Source organism: Bison bison, unplaced genomic scaffold, assembly GCF_000754665.1.
Source record: "Bison bison bison isolate TAMUID 2011002044 unplaced genomic scaffold, Bison_UMD1.0 scf7180017864328, whole genome shotgun sequence".
In the NCBI taxonomy this organism is placed as follows: domain Eukaryota; kingdom Metazoa; phylum Chordata; class Mammalia; order Artiodactyla; family Bovidae; genus Bison; species Bison bison.
In genome coordinates, this window is record NW_011494900.1 from 1,132,347 (window position 1) to 1,149,661 (window position 17,315).

At 40.0% G+C, this 17,315-nt stretch overlaps 1 protein-coding gene across 4 annotated transcripts in view; it reads left to right on the forward strand.

Annotated features, from left to right (window-relative positions):
* PDE4D (phosphodiesterase 4D, cAMP-specific) overlaps window positions 1-17,315 on the forward strand; it is a 1,610,544-nt gene that overhangs the window by 790,586 nt on the left and 802,643 nt on the right. The window contains exon 1 of one of the 4 annotated variants that reach the window (XM_010853474.1): window positions 10,335-10,969. The exons of the other annotated variants lie outside the window; for them this stretch is intronic. Within the exon in view, the coding sequence (XP_010851776.1) occupies window positions 10,704-10,969 (266 nt within the window). The 5' untranslated portion in view covers window positions 10,335-10,703. Of the gene's footprint in view, window positions 1-10,334; window positions 10,970-17,315 lie in introns of those variants that run through there. 4 annotated transcript variants of the gene reach the window in all.

Consider the following 17,315-nt stretch of genomic DNA (forward strand, 5'->3'; position numbering starts at 1 on the left):
ATCAGAGTCTTTTCCAATGAGTCAACTCTTCGCATGAGGTGGCCAAAGTACTGGAGTTTCAACTTTAGCATCATTCCCTCCAAAGAAATCCCAGGGCTGATCTCCTTCAGAATGGACCAGTTGGATCTCCTTGCAGTCCAAGGCACTCTCAAGAGTCTTCTCCAACACCACAGTTCAAAAGCATCAATTCTTTGGTGCTCAGCCTTCTTCACAGTCCAACTCTCACATCCATACATGACCACAGGAAAAACCATAGCCTTGACTAGACGAACCTTTGTTGGCAAAGTCATGTCTCTGCTTTTGAATATGCTATCTAGGTTGGTCATAACTTTTCTTCCAAGGAGTAAGCGTCTTTTAATGTCATGGCTGCAGTCACCATCTGTAGTGATTTTGGAGCCCAGAAAATAAAGTCTGACACTGTTTCCACTGTTTCCCCATCTATTTCCCATGAAGTGATGGGACCGGGTGCCATGATCTTTGTTTTCTGAATGGTGAGCTTTAAGCCAACTTTTTCACTCTCCACTTTCACTTTCATCAAGAGGCTTTTGAGTTCCTCTTCACTTTCTGCCATAAGGGTGGTGTCATCTGCGTATCTGAGGTTATTGATATTTCTTCCGGCAATCTTGATTCCAGCTTGTGCTTCTTCCAGTCCAGCATTTCTCATGATGTACTCTGCATATAAGTTAAATAAACAGGGTGACAATATACAGCCTTGACGGACTCCTTTTCCTATTTGGAACCAGTCTGTTGTTCCATGTCCAGTTCTAACTGTTGCTTCCTGACCTGCATACAGATTTGTCAAGAGGCAGATCAGGTGGTCTGGTATTCCCATCTCTTTCAGAATTTTCCATAGTTGATTGTGATCCACACAGTCAAAGGCTTTGGCATAATCAATAAAGCAGAAATAAATAGCACCACCTAAGTGTAAGCTAATTGCCCTTATTTGCTAGACTTAAATTGCCAAGTGTCTCTACTTATTTCTGTGGCTGGATACTTATAGAGTGACCATGAACTGGCATTGACAGCACCTTGGAACTTTAGAAATCCAAAATCTCAAGCTCCACACCCCAGGCCTCCTGAATCAATATCTGTATTTGGCATGCTCTCCAGGTGATTCTTAGATATACTAAAGCTTGAAAAATAATCAGCTTTCAGTTGCCTTTGCACATCCTCTCATTGACAGTCCCATATAGAGCCATGCTTCTCTAACCCATTAGCCTGTGGATGGCCTTTCAACCACACTCTCTATAGGACTGTCATTTAGACTCACAATCCCAGCTAGCTCATAGCCTCTCATAGCCTCTAAAGATATTTGATAGCTATCTCATAGCTTCTGCTAAAGTGTGCCTTTTACAAGGGGAAATACACCAATTAAGGAGGAGGGTGGGATTAATGTCAGGGCAGGAGCACAACAATTACCTTTAGTCTAATAGAAGATGGTACCAGGGCAGCAGACTTCCCAAGGTGACTCAGCAGTAAAGAATCCACCTGAAATGCAGGACACCACATAGATAGATGCAGATAGATGCAGGTTCAGTCCCTGGGTCGGGAAAATCCCCTGGAGAAGGAAACAGTATCCCACTCCAGTATTCTTGCCTGGGAAATCCCATGGACAGAGGAGCCTGTAGGGCTATAGTTCATTGGGTCGCAAGAGTTGGACACGATTTAGGGAATAAGCCACCTTCACCATCAGGGCAGCACCTGAGAGCATTCTGTTTGACTGCAGTTCAGTAGGAAAAGAGAGCAGCATAACAGAAGCCAGGGAAGCTTCATATTATCTATCAGCCTTGTTCAAGAAGATGTTTGTAGTAAGTCCAGCTAAGTGTTTCTGGAAATACCCAACTCTGGACATGCTGGAAGATGCAGTAGATTCAGAGCCAAGCAAGCCTGCTTTCATAAATCACATTAGTATATTAAAAACTATCTAAAAGCATATCACATTAGCATAATTAAAGCACATTAAAAGACATATTAAAGATCTTATTGTACGGAAGCCTCGAGACCTATTTAATTATATTCAACTCAGCCACACACACACACATATATTTATCACAAAATGCTTTTTATCCCCATGCAACACTCATTAAAATTGGCCAAAACTAGTCTTTGTGAAATGTGAGTGCACAAGTTTCTCTTACTGCCCCAAAGTTGCAATAAGCCCTGAAGTTTTGGAAAATCCAACGTTATGTAACAGTGAATATATCTATCTCTGTAGTTTCACTATTTTAAAACAATGCTTTGATTCCAAATATTAAATTAACAGGCATTGCTCTCCTACTCTGTCTCCCAAGCTGTGACTCAGATGTCCGAACAAATTTTTTTACCTACTTAGGGAAGGAATTTTTTCAAGTTTCGGGGCCATAAAAGCATTAGTAAGACACCTGGTTAGTGCAGCACACTCTTATATTCCATCTTTAATATCTTAAATATTAAATTTATCTTTTCCATTTTTCCTTTAAAACACCATCTGTGGCACATACCATCACTCCATGCAAATGCAAGAGGCCGTAGTGCCTCAGAATGCGCTTGATAAGTTTTTCTTCAGTGGCAACTAAAACTTGCTGTTGAAGACAGCATATAGTTTTCTTTATTTAGCATTCTAAAACCCTAGTCAAATTATAAGACTCTTAACTAGAGAGCTCAGTTCCTGTGAAAGTGACTTGTAACTTGTTCAAGGTGACTTATGTGTATGCTCAGTCATGTCCAACTCTTATGACCCCGTGGACTGGAGCCTGCTGGGATTCTTTGTCCATGGGATTTTCCAGGCAAGGATACTGGAGTGTGTTGCCATTTCCTACTCCAGGGGATCTTCCCAACCAACCCAGGGGTCGAACCCTGGTCTCCTGCATTGGCAGGCAGATTCCTTACCACTATGCCAAGGTGACTTAGTCGGCTAATTACAAAACTGGAACCAAAACTCCAGTTTCTGTGATGTCTTTTGTAAAGCACCCCACATGAATGACTAAGTTTCAGAAGGCTTCTTACAGTTAGGTATAAAAAGTATCATCTCTAAAAACAATTTAGTTATGAGGGATCATTGTCTAAATATGTTAAACTTAAAAAAAAAAAAAAGTCTCCAGCTACAATTATAAACCTCTGTGTCATGGACTTTCCATGAAATAACTTTTGTCTCCTAAAAACCATATCCAAAAAACAGAAGGACTAAAACAGATGTTATGTGTCAGGGTCAGAGGGAGGCTTTCTAGTTATATTATGCTAATTAGAGAAAGACTTTAAAACTCCTTTCCTGGGATCAGTGGGGGATGGATACAGAGACTGAAAAATGAGATGAGGAAATTTATTCCTTGGTGTTGAGATTTGACTAGATCACTACTGTATTCTATTACTGTGAGCTTGGGAAACATGTTGAATTTTGTTCACTAACATGTCTTTATGTGGACAAAAACAGCAAAAGGCTCTGAAAGTCTACCCAAGTTCATTTGTGCTTTGGAAAGTATCTTGTTTGTAATACAATGGACAATTTTGGCGAGTTTGGAGATCTTTGGTTATGAAGAAATACCTGTCAGAGACTCAAAATACCATTACTAATGGGCATTGGTTGGAGATACATTTACTTTAAAAGTGGACATACTTTCACTTCAAAAACTTGTGACAAATATTTTGTAGATATTAGTTTGTACATATCAAATTGTGTGAACTCATTTTGCTGCTACTGCTAAGTCGCTTCAGTCATGTCTGACTCTGTGCGACCCCATAGATGGCAGCCCACCAGGCTCCCCAGTCCCTGGGATCCTCCAGGCAAGAATACTGGAGTGGGTTGCCATTTCCTTCTCCAATGCATGAAAGTGAAAAGGGAAAGTAAAGTCGCTCAGTTGTGTCCGACTCTTAGTGACCCCATGGACTGTAGCCTACCAGGCTCCTCCATCCATGGGATTTTCCAGGCAAGAGTACTGGAGTGGGGTGTCATTTTACTGAGAATATCTTATTAATTTACTTGACATTTTTTAAAAACACACAAAGGCAGTCTACTGCAGTGATTACATGCATGGGCCCTGTTCTTGATCTGCTTTAAAATCCCAACTGTGAGAGTGGTCCTGACAGTTTTCACGGCCTCGCTCTGCCGCTGCGGGCTGCTCGGGAGCGCTGAGACATGCAGGACAGGCTGTCCTCTGGCCTGGCCACTGGGCCAGCACCGCGCAGACTTCGACGTGCCTGGGGTCTATGCTGTAAACGCAGCTTCTGCTTAGGGAGGTGGGTGGACCGGGGATCCTTTCTCCCCATGAGCTTCTGGATGCAGAGTAGGCAGGCTGATGAAGACCAAGGTGAGGATCACTTCCAGAGACATGGGCTCTATGTTAGGGGTGTTTGCTCACCTGCGAGGCGGCCAGGATGCTGGGAGACACTACTGTGAGGGGCTGAGGCAGGAGGAATGGCTGGGAAGGGGCTGGGCAGGCAGCGAGCAGCAGCCCCGAGGCTGGAGGGTGTGGTGCCCTGGGCTGCCCGCGGGCAGCAGGTGTCCTAGACCTCAGGGCCCTGTTCTCTTCGCTGTGGCCTGTGAGGCCTCTTAGCGTGATGCAGCGATGCCCCCAGCACTGCAAAAAAAAATAAAATAAAATAAAATAAAATCCCAACTCTATTATCTACTGGGTATGTATGACCTTAAGGAAGTTTTTTTTAATTTTGGTGCCTCAGTTTTCTCAACTTTAAAATGAAGGCAGTAGGGCCTGCCTCATTAGAGTGATCACAATGACCAAATTAAGCAGTGATGCAAAGTGCTTGCACTTAGGGCATTTTGTTTTGTAAAATCTAGAGAATTGCTCATTCAGTATGCTAGGGGATAATCCACTATAGACAGAGTAGAATAGGGGATTTTTTGGTCTGCAAGTTAAAGGCAAAAATGGCTAGCTATTCTTCTCATTGAAAGAAGGCCCAGAAATATCAGATACTGTACTAAAATTTTAGTGACCATCAGACCCTATTTTCTTTATTGAAGTTTGGCTAATACTTAGAACATTCTAGTGTTTCATTTTAGCAGAGTAATCAAGAAAAATTCTTTTCTAGTATTGGAAGCTTTTTCAGGTGACTGTATCAAGAGAAAAGGAAAGAATCTTACTTAAACTGTATTGCAGGTTTATTATTATTTTTTTCTCAGAAATAAAATGAACATGCTGTATAAATGTGGCTGGTAGAAGTTGTGCCTATAAAAAGGTAACTTATCTTTCAAATTAAATGTTAGTTTACTCTGTCAATAGATAGATCTCTAACATTTAGCTTTAATCTAGGGGTGGGGGGTAAGCCCATTGACTAGATTTAATCTAGAAACAAAGCCCATGTAATCTTTCTATTAAAATGAATTGAGCTTGAAAAAAGACATTGTCTGTGCAAAATGTAGCTCTAATATAAATCAAGCAATTATATTTCTTTTGTTCAATAAGCCCTAGATGTCTTTTTTTACATTAACAGCCTTTGAATGATTGATTTAGGTGAACTACACTTAATTAGATGAACTATATAATTGATTATGATTATTTTTTCTCTTTCTTTTTTAAATTATGAAAGTATGATAACACATGTACAGGAGACTTGGAAAATACAGAACAAAGTTACATATAGTTATTACAATTTGCTTTAAGCAGTAAATCCTTCTTATTCTTATGTGATCAGCCTCTTCTATTTCTACACAAATTTATATTGAAACAGAACTGTGAAGATAAACAGCCTTCAGAATCACCCGTCTCCAAATTATAATATATAATGTCACCAAATTTATCTTATTTAAATCTCTATATATATTATTTAGCTACATCCAAAATAGATAATTTTTACTCTTCCACAGGAGTCTAAAAATCCAACATCTCTCACCTCCCCTAGACTACTCACTCCCAAAAATATCATGTTATTCTTCTTCCACATGCACTTTCTTTCAAGGCCTAATTTAAGTCCTGCTCCTTTTTTGAGTTATTGTTCCATTGGTCTAGATATATTTTAGTTACTCCTTTAAATCTTTGAGGCACTGATTGTTTTTATTACTAGTTTGATACTTATCATTTGTTTTCTCTATGGCAGGGTTTGTATATATCTACTATTTTCAAATAGATACTTTACTGTATTTAATCTCCACTAAGCAGCCCAGTACCTAATAAATGTTCAATGATAATGATGATTTGAAAGCCTTGTTCTACACTGTTCACAAGGATAACATAATTTTATCATAAGAATAAATTCTAAATAAAAATAATCACAAGGAAAATATAAAATATATATTTATATAATTTAGTTATATATGTTAATATATATTAAAATAAAAATATAAAATGATTTTAGAATGTATTATTTTGTAAAGTAGAAAACTACCATTTCATTTGAAATTCAAATGAAAACACCTTAATATCGAAGGTACATAGGCACATAGATGAAAAAACACTGAGGAATTCCACCTCGATCTGCCCTCACTTGAATAACATGCCTTTGTAAGAATTTCATGACTTGGCATGTTTTACAGGTTGTCACTGTGTATGTCCTGAGTAAGGCCAAGGAAAGAATTTAGTGTTAATTAAACCAGGAGCTCAGGGCACTCAGATTTCTATTTTCCATCATCAATTTTAAATACTGAATTTGCTTTCCTTTTGGGGTGATTTGATATAGAATTAAAATAAGAGACCCTGGCACTTCATGGACAAAACTCTGTTGTGCATTGTTGAACTAATGACTTTGTGTAAGTTATTTTTCCTCCTTATGCTCTCTTTGGTAAAATAATGTTAATGACATAAAACCCTAAGAGTTATTACAAGAATCAAACGAAAGACCCTGGCACAAACTTGCTATCTACTAAGTGTAAATATCTGTAAGTTCCTTGTATCACTGAGTGGCAGGTTTCATTGACTGGGTATTTACTCTGTACCAAGCTCTCTTCATATACTTTGTATCATGGGTATTAACACATCAAATCTTTGCAGTATTCTTACGCAATAGCTATTATTCTCATTCTGTTTCACACATGAGAAACTAAGCCATAGACAAGTGAAGTACACAGCTAGTAAATATCATAGCTGGGGTTCAAAACATGCTTTGAGTTCCATACGTATGTTCTTAACTGTTAAACAACATAATCTCTCCCACTATCAGATAATTTCCATGGACCACATCCTCTAGACAATATGAAAATATGAAAAGCAGTCTCATTTTAAGGCACTGTTTACTTAACTAAAACGTGGTTGGGAGAAATATACAATGCATTCCGTAGTTGAGTATAACTCATTTTAATTTATCCATTCTTTTGAATTAGCTGCACCATTGCTCCCTTTGAATTGTGAGAAATCCAGCCTTGTTTGTTTTTACCTAGGCAAGGGCACACTTTTAAGTCTTTGTCCCATAACCTGTACAAATCTTATTTCTTATTTGTGTTGCTGCTTATGAATTATGAATTATACAAATGCTTTCAAGGATTCCAAAAACCTGAAAAAACAGATTTTGAAAATCCACAGAAAGGCATCTAGGAAAGTTTTTATTAAGTTGAGATGCTATCTGCTGTTCTAGGCGTGGGTGCTTTTATCAAAACATTTTGCCCCACTTTCAAATTTCCACTCGTTAAAATCTAAGGCCTTATTTGGTTGTCACAGTACTGTGTTTTTCAGAAAAGTTTCTGGCAGCTAGTTTTGAAAAGATTTTGTTTGAAAAAAAAAAAAGGAAAAAGCAAGCTCTGTAGTCCTCCTGTTGGAAGAGTTCCCCTGACCTTCTGCATTATTATAAAGAGAATTGCCTATTTATCCAAACCTCCTTCACCTGGTTATCATCAAAACTTTACAATTTGTGCTTCCTAAGGCAGTTATTTTCAAGCATGATTTTGTAACACTGCAGGATCTTGCAAGCTATTTCAAGGAGGTGGCAAATAATTCTCAAAACAAAATTAATCCTATTTTCAAAAAGGAGCATGCATGCCATATATCATTGGGGGGCATTCAGGAAGGTAATTGTAGATGTCAGGAAATTGAACAAATAATGACAGAAAATGGGCACCTGTATAGAGGTAGCCAACTCTTCTTCTACAATGGAATCTTTTAACATGCACCAAGTAATGGGAGACTTGCCAAATGCCTCTGTTCTATCTTAGTCCATGTTTAACCATGATTCTCAATGAGTTTTTTTTAATAGAATAGTCTTATATCTTCTATTTTAGCTTAGTTGTGATTATCTACAAAGTGCCCAGTGTCTTTGAGCATCCACATTACAGGCCAAATATGAGAAGAATAGCTTGTAAATATTTAACTCCTCTTAAGGAAAGGTCACTGAAAGCAAACCCTAGAACCTAGAATCCTCTGAACTCAATGAATGTCCCAATATAGATCCCATAGCATTCTCAGTCCTATCAATACCTTTCTTTGGCCACTGAGCAACACTTTTGTCTACTTAAAGCCAGCCTTTTAAATATCTCCAGTTTCCAGGCTCTCCTCTGGGTACCTGGGCTACACTTTGTCCTGTCAACTGCTTTGCACTTGATCGATTACCTTTAAATATCGTAATATCCTAGACACTCCATAGAGTACCTAGTACAAATATACCCATCAGTGTTGAATGAAACAAGTCTTTAGAGAGTGGCAATTTTTTTTTTTTTTTTTTTTTTTTCTTTTTGTCATGTTGGTTTACTACTTATTGGGTTTTTTTTCCCCTTCACTTTATCCTGTTATCTGAACTTTTTATATCTACAAGCTTGAATAGGTTTTATATCTACTAACTTCATTTGTTTTTAGTCTTGAACAAGACTTGCTTACTAATTCCTTATTGTATTTTCATGTTCTAATCCCTCATTTGGAGTGGTCTTTTGTGTTAACTTCCTTTCCATTAATTGTTGATTCCCTCCCTTCAAGCTGTATTGCACTCGGCATTCTCTCTTCACTCATGCACACCATTCTCATTGTTATTTTTCTGCGCCTGATAATTTCACTCTGTAGATGTTCTGGTGTCTTTTTCCGAGCATAGTGTAGTCCTTTCCATTAAATTACAATCTCTTTGAATGTAAGCAGGTACTCCTGTTTTGTACAACTTCTAATGTAATTGTCAGGCCCTCAGCCCATTTTTCAGAAATTTGGTATCATTTTAATCATTACATATACCAAATTTTCTGATGAAGTCAAGGTACATGTGTACTGTTAAATTATTATAGGTACACCAAATGGTGGCCCTGGGCTTATATGGTCAGATCCTCAGAGTATCCTTTTCTGTAACATTTTAAATGCAAGGAATTAAAACTTCATGTGGAACACCCAAGGAAGGAAATAGGAGGAACTTTTAGAATCCACCTAACAGTAATTATAGAAACCAAAAAATAACTGGATCAGACTACTCTGTTTTCCATTTTATCTGAATGTATTTCCTAACTCCTTCTTAAGTTATTGTTTTAAAGTTTTAAAAAATATTATTAGATCCTGAGAAATGTGCTTTGATTTCCATCTTGAACTGTCTGTAGCATCACTAGGCTGCTGGGGACATCTATAATCAAAGGTTTGAATTCCCTTTCAAATGCATATCTGAAGCTTGTACTTCTGGTGGCCATATAATAAGATTTAACAGGCTTTATTACCTAATTACTTGAATTGTAATATTTAATTCTTCTTTTCAGTAGCAAACTAAGTAGGCAAGAAATAATTTCTTCTATTTTAAACCCACTTTGAGTGAGTTTGTAGAAGCTATTCTGATCACACATAAAAATCTTATATTAAAAACAACTGAGGAAATGACTATGGAAAGCCAGAAAGCTAGATTTATCTTTTATAGTTGAATAAAATGTCTATACCATAAGCAATGATTGAAACTTTAAAAATCATTTTTAAATCCCCATATGAAAGCGGTCTGTTCCTCTGGAGTGTCATCAGTTTAAATGCAAAGATACAACAAATACCATTTGGGGCTATAACTGTGTTGTTCCACGCTTTGAAAGGGCCTTCATTAGGCTAAACGACGCAACCTGTGATGGGTTCCATATGTAGTATTTTGAAACCTTTTGTTTGGCTTCTAACTAGACAGAAAGAGGAAAAGAAAGAGTCCATTTTCTCCTCTTGGGATTTGTCTTCCAAGGACCATCAGATGGAGCTGAGCAAACAGGGAACTATTTCTCCTTGTCTAACTCCTGTTTGTTTATTCCCCCCTTATAAAAACCGAGGGACTAGCAATTTCTTTTATGAACGGGGACCTAAGGGAGATAAATAGACCTTGCGGGAGAGGAAGGTCAAGTTCAAAGTTTTTCTTTCCTCTGGATTCAGGAATAAGCAAATGAAAAGACTGGCCAAACAACGGGCAGCAGGCATCTGATGGTTAAGCCCTAACCGCCCCCCCCACCCCCCGCCCCGGACGTTTTCTGTACATAAGCAGAAGTCGCTGGAGCAGCTGCGGCGCATTAGTTCCAATAGTTTAGCAGGCTGTTTCGTAGCGCTGACAAAAGCCTCGCTCGCCGTGGCTTCCCTCCATGTTCCTCTGCCCCGCGAGCTCGGCGGTGAGCCTTGGCAGGGGATCGGCAGAGGAGGGGTGACGTTCGCGAGGCTTCCGCCGTGGAGTGCACTCGCCTCCCCTGCTCCCAGCCCCGTCTCCGCCGAGAGACTGAGGCAGGCGGCCGAATGAACTAGCAGCGGTTGATTCCGACCTGCTTCCCCGGACCTCTGCCCGGGAGCCGAGCGAAGCAGTCACTGGAAGGAGGCCAGGCAACCACGTTGCCCTGGATCACTGCCAAGTGTACAAAGTTGACCGCGAAAATGGCTCAGCAGACGACAAGCCCGGACACTTTAACAGTCCCTGAAGTGGATAATCCGCATTGTCCAAACCCCTGGCTGAACGAGGATCTTGTGAAATCCTTGCGGGAAAACCTGTTGCAGCACGAGAAGTCCAAGACCTCAAGGAAATCGGTGTCTCCCAAGCTCTCACCCGTGATTTCGCCGAGAAATTCCCCCAGGCTCCTGCGCAGGATGCTTCTCAGTAGCAACATCCCCAAACAGCGGCGGTTCACCGTGGCACATACGTGGTAAGGTTTGCTCGGATGAGCAGACATGGTGGCCAGGTGCCCCTGGGTGATTTTTGCGCCTCCTGCCTTTCACTTTAGGGGAAGGAAGGAGAGTGGAGGACCGTCTTCACTCCTCACCCATGATTTATCGGAAATAATCTACCTTAGTATAAATCCCACAGATGTCCAAGTCAGGGCTGAAATCCTTGAGATTGGTAATAGGAGTCTTTGACATGGGTGGTGCTCCAAGTTCAATTCCTATTGCAAGTTCCTACAAGAAAACTGGATTCCAGATGTCAAATAAGAATGCAGGTTTTTTTCCAATACTGACATGGTGGCGTTTCTTTGATTCCTAAGCTAGTAGCCCTGCCAGATCCTGCAACAGCCTAGGGGGGAAAAAGACCAGAAAGGAGAGAAGAAAATCGTAGTTTGTTCTCTTTCCTGCATGACCCCCCGATTCAACAGAGATGTGTATGGAGCGTGTGTGTGGGTGGGTGTGTAAAATAGTGTGTCCCAGTAAAACCCCTCCTAGCTACTGACTTTAATATATTTGTAATCTCAACGTGCCTTTTCCGTGGGTTTAGGAATGCCAGTGCAAAAAGTTTCAGGCTGGTACTTGGCAATATTGCTCTGTTCTTTGCATATGAATTATTTGACTGTTTTGTCAGTATTTTTATTTGCTATATGCATGTTTTTATCTGCTGTAATAGGTTACTTTATTTCATGCGTATGGTGCCAGCTAGGTGTCTAGACAATTCTTGGTATTTTCATGCTGTCATAAAACAAATATTAAAATAAATCATTGCGTGAGCTTATTGTGTTTCTGCCTGAGAAGAGGCAATTCTAGGCTATGATCAGAGAAAGAGGGATCTGTGATACACAGTTGGTTAATTTTAGGCAGTAGTAAGTTCTATACACTACTTCATGTTTTGGCAAAATGAATATTAATTATGATGAAGGAAACAGGCATAACAAAAAAACTAGTGACTGACTGAATAGAAAAAAAATAGAAACTGATTTTTATACAGCTTTTTCACAGAACATGAAAAAGTATACTAGGAATGGATAAAACAAAACAGAATCACCCCCCCTCCAAATAAATCCAGAATCAAGACTTCTAGGAAAGAAGCAACAATAAAAGGAAAAGAATCAAAATCTAAACTTAAGCAACATGACCCTACCCAGGCATGCATTCATGTCAGAGATGAAAACAGCCAACAAAGGAAATAAAAGGCATTCCCCACCCAAAGAAATGTCTGACCTTAGAATTGTCATTTTAAATAGCTAGATCTTTGATCTGGGAAGTGTTCTTATTGTCCCCAAGATTTTAACTAAGTGGTGTTTCTAAGTTTAGTTAGATATAAGGCTCCTAAAAGAGGTAAGACAAACATTGAATTTTTCCATCTTAAAAAAATGATGAAGAAGGATGACTTCTCTTTCAGGGAGATATTTGTGAAAAAAATTTGTCAGAGATAAGCAGTGATTGAAAGGCTTAGGTGAACTCTGGGAGATGCTCTGAGGGAGAGGGATGGCTTGAGATGAAGTATCAAGTGCCTGAACAGGAGAGCTGGCTGGCGTTCAGAAAGGGTCAGAGCCAGAATCTGGGCATGTGCTGTCCCTTTTGGTTGAGATACACTTCCTAAAGTGTACCTGTTGCTGAATGGGTAAGCCTCCACGCAGACACTTCATTTCTGTTGGAGTGAAGCAACCTCAAGTTCAACTGAAGGTTATCGGAACTATTTGGACATGTTGAGATGTAAGGAAGGCAGGAAATCTCATGAAAACAGGCTTTCTTTTGAAATTTCTGGCACTTCCTTTTCTGATGCTGTTTGGAGAAGCTCCAAGAGCACAATTTCTGCCAATCCTTCGTTGTGGTGTCTCCACCAGATGAAGGAGATGTCGAAAGAGCAATGGAAATGAGAAAGAAAAATCGTGATATCAGTTCTCAGTAACTTGAGGGCAGACAGTATCCCTCATGGAAAAAGCATCCGGCAGGGCGGTTGGAAAGAGTACTTCACATTTTCCTTATTGGTTCAACAAGACCCAAGATGTTCATAATACCCATGGGCGTCTTTTGACAAATATCATTCCATCTGTGCTCTCACTATTGGACTAAGCATGACCCAGAATTTTTAAAATATATTCCAAATTGTGCTGATTACACACACACACACACACACACACACACACAAATACATATTGATATCTAAACTGCTGCCACTACCAACACCATGCTCAAATCCTCTCCTCCTCTTCAATTAGATAGTCATTTAATTACACACCTGCCTCAGAATGTTGTTTCCTATGCCTGGTACTCCCTTCCATTCAATATGCATATGTTTACTACCTACTGAATCCGAAGTGTTTATCTTGTACCTACTGATTACAAAGTTGAACAAGAGCTATTCCTTGGTTTCAAATTACTTATACTACAGTATATATATATATAAAATCACATTGGAAAGCATCTGATTAAGATAATCACTTTGCTCTACAACATACTCCCCAAATCTCAGTGGACTGACACAGTAAATATTTATTTCTTGCTTCTGCTTCTTGTGGGGAGCTAGCCTGACCTGGGTAGCTCAGGGACCCCGGGTCCTATTATCTTATGGTTCCGCTATTGGTAACACATGGTTTCCAAGTTTGCTGGGCTCCACTGAATCAGAGGAGAAGATCACAGAAGATGGCATTGGTGAGTTTTTATAAGGCAGGCCTAGAATTGCACCCATTACTTATCCCAGGATTCCCCAGAAAGAAGTCAGTTCTGTGGCCACATCTAACTTCAAAGGAGGCTGGGAAACCTATCTCAGTCCTGTTACCCCAAAAAAAAGTGCAAGTCGCTCAGTCGTGTCCCGACTCTTTGGGACCCCGTGGACTATACAGTCCATAGAATTCTCCAGGCCAGAATACTGGAGTGGGTAGCTTTTCTCTTCTCCGGGAGATCTTCCCAACCCAGGGATCACACCCAGGTCTCCTGCACTGCAGGCGGATTCTTTACCAGCTGAGCCACAAGGTAAAACAGATGTGGGTAATGGCCAGCCCGTGTCAGTCACAACGTGCTAATGGCTATTGGTTCTCCCTCTATACCATAGTTGAGTTTGTAGAGTAACGTCTGTGATGAACATTTCTGCAGACCTCCTGGATGAGGATCATACAGAGCAATTCTGTGTTTTGACAAGTCTATTGACTGGGAAGTCCTTGCTTATATACAACTGAAATCTCCTTCCCTGCCATTCTTGGTTCCTGGATCTGCTTTGGAAACCCCACAGCTTTAGTCTCTCGTGTCTTCCATAACTTAGACCAAGGCAAGAAGCTTGGAGTAACCCATCAGAGAGCCAGGACCTTACTCTATTCATCTTGATAAGCCCATTAATCAACATAGTCAGTGTTATCATGCTTTTTAAAAATTCTTCTCTTTTCTTAACTAAAAACCCTAAGTTATTTCATGTTTATTACTCCTTGGAAGAAAAATTATGACCAACCTAGATAGCATATTTAAAAGCAGAGACATTACTGTGCCAACAAAGGTCCGTCTAGTCAAGGGTATGGTTTTTCCAGTGGTCCTGTACGGATGTGAGAGTTGGACTGTGAAGAAGGCTGAGCACCGAAGAATTGATGCTTTTGAACTGTGGTGTTGGAGAAGACTCCTGAGAGTCCCTTGGACTGCAAGGAGATCCAACCAGTCCATTCTGAAGGAGATCAGCCCTGGGATTTCTTTGGAGGGAATGATGCTAAAGCTGAAACTCCAGTACTTTGACCGCCTCATGTGAAGAGTTGACTCGTTGGAAAAGACTCTGATGCTGGGAGGGATTGGGGGCAGGAGGAGAAGGGGACGGCAGAGGATGAGATGGCTGGTTGGCATCACTGACTTGATGGACGTCGGTTTGAGTGAACTCCGGGAGTTGGTGATGGACAGGGAGGCCTGAGGTGCTGCGATTCATGGGGTCGCAAAGAGTCGGACACGACTGAGCGACTGAACTGATGCTGTATTTATCAGGTTGATCTTGGTTGTTCTTAACCAGGCTTCATTTGGATTTTCATAACCTATTTAAAAAGTAGTTTATGAAAAAGACACAATACTCCATGTGCCATGTGACCCTTGGACAGAGAGTATCTGAGAAGTCAGATTACTTACATTAAAATTTGACTTCCCATTTACTAGTTGTGTGATTTTGAACAAGTTACTTAATATAGGCTTATTTCACTGGTACCCAGTTTCCTGGGATTCATAATAGTATTCACTTCGTGTTGTGGTTTTATTAAGTACATTTATGTGTAAATTAAAGTATTTTGCATAGGGACAGACACTTAATGAGGGTCATTATAAGCTAATATTTCCTTTATTATGTGTCCATTAATCCAGTCTTGCTCAGGCTGAATCTTAAAGCAGGATGTGACTTAGTTACCAAAGGACTTCCTTGGTAGCTCAGCTGGTAAAGAATCTTGCAATGCAGGAGACCCCGGTTCAATTCCTGGATCAGGAAGATTCCCCTGGAGAAGGGATAGGCTACCCACTCCAGTATTCTTGGGCTTCCCTAGTGGCTCAGCTGGTAAAGAATCCGCCCACAGTGTGACCTGGGTTCCATCCCTGAATTGGGAAGATCCCCTGGAGAAGGGAAAGGCTGCCCATTCTAGTATTCTGCCCTGGAGAATTCCATGGACTTTATAGTCCTTGGGGTCACAAAGAGTTGGACATGACTGAGCAACTTTCACTTTCACTTTAGTGACTAAATAACAACCACCTCATTTTAAAATGGTTAACCTGTCAGTTTTTCATGGATGGGACAAAGCTTTAAGTAACAATTACATCCCTAGCTAATGTTCATTGAGTGCTGGTGCTCCATCTGATGCCGTGTGTCAGGTTAGGACCCTCTTGTGTTCATACTTCTCACCACTTTTTTTTTTTCCATTTTTACTTAATATCTAGTACCTTGTGGTCTAGTCATTACAGATGAGGCTCTGTTTTCATCAGTGTAGGGAATTCCCTCTTATGTCAGCATAAACATCACTGAAATTTCTGGAGAAGAAAACTTTCAGTGTAAGTTTATTTCAGGAAAATCTTTGTATTTTTCATGTGTTTTCCTCACTTTACCCTGGGTTCTATACACCAAATGAAGGAAAGTGTTCTAGAGTGTGTAGTAGGCAATAGTATTTCTTCAGGCAAGATACTGTCCAGGTAATACGTGTCTTGTCTTTAAAATATCTGGTGTGTGTGTGTGTGTGTGTTTAATTACAATGTATCCAAAGGTAGAAAAAGCACTTAGCAATATCCTTAAACAACAAAACAATTCCTTTAGGTGGATTTTTGAAAGGCCTTTTTTAGGAGGCTTTTAGAAAATCTTAAAAGAGTTTTAGGGAGCTACATAAGTTTTTTTTTTTTTTTCCATAACTTTTGCTCATTATAAACTTTACTGGGCATTGGCTTTGGATATAAAATTGCTCATGCCTTAAAAAAAATATTGATCATGCTTAAAAGTGAAAATTTGCTTTCTTGAGTCATGATTTCTTCAGCAACTATAGTTGCTTTTAATGGTTGGTTGTTGTTTAAGAGAGAAATGCACTATAAATTTTATTCAAGTTACAGAATGGGCCAGAAACCCTTTATCACCTACAAAGAAGAAATCCAGCCATTTAGAGAGTTTATAGGTGCAACACAAACACAACCCCATTCACAAACACCCACACACACCCAAGTAGTTTTTCAAAGCTGTTATTTAGAGACTCTATTTGAGAACTCTCTCCTTTGTTCCAACTCTGTCGTTTGCCCATCTTAACTTTAAGGTTATCTTTTCTCCATCACTTATAGTGGTGATACCCAGAGAAGGGCATTGCTGGTGCTGCCCGTGGAGCTGGGAACTCAGAGGTGGGCTCTAGGTAGTGTGATGCAAGGAGGTGGGGAGGAAGTTTCCTGGGGGAGAGTTTCTGAGATGCACAACAGGAAGTAATGCCAGCAGGGTGGGTGGGGCCAGTTGGCTGAACTGTGTCCCTGGTGTAACTGGCTGTGTCCCTGGAAATCCTGGGGCACTGCAAGTTAAAAGTGACTATAACTTTTGAAAATCTGATTAACCTTTCCTAAAATCAGAAAACCTCAGGAAGACATTCATCTTAAAGAACTTGTTAATCGCTTTGTAAATATTTAAGAAATTCCTGGAGGATGAAATGGCAACTCACTCCAGTATCCTTGGCTGGGAAATCCCATAGACAGAGGAGCCTGTGGGGATATAGTCCATGGGGTTGCAAAGAGTCTGATAGGACTGAGCAACAGAGCATTTAAAAATAAAAATGTGACAAATAGTAACTAAAGACAGTGAAGTAAACAATGAAGTAACATTGCAATTTATTACGCATATGTACTTCCTGTGAC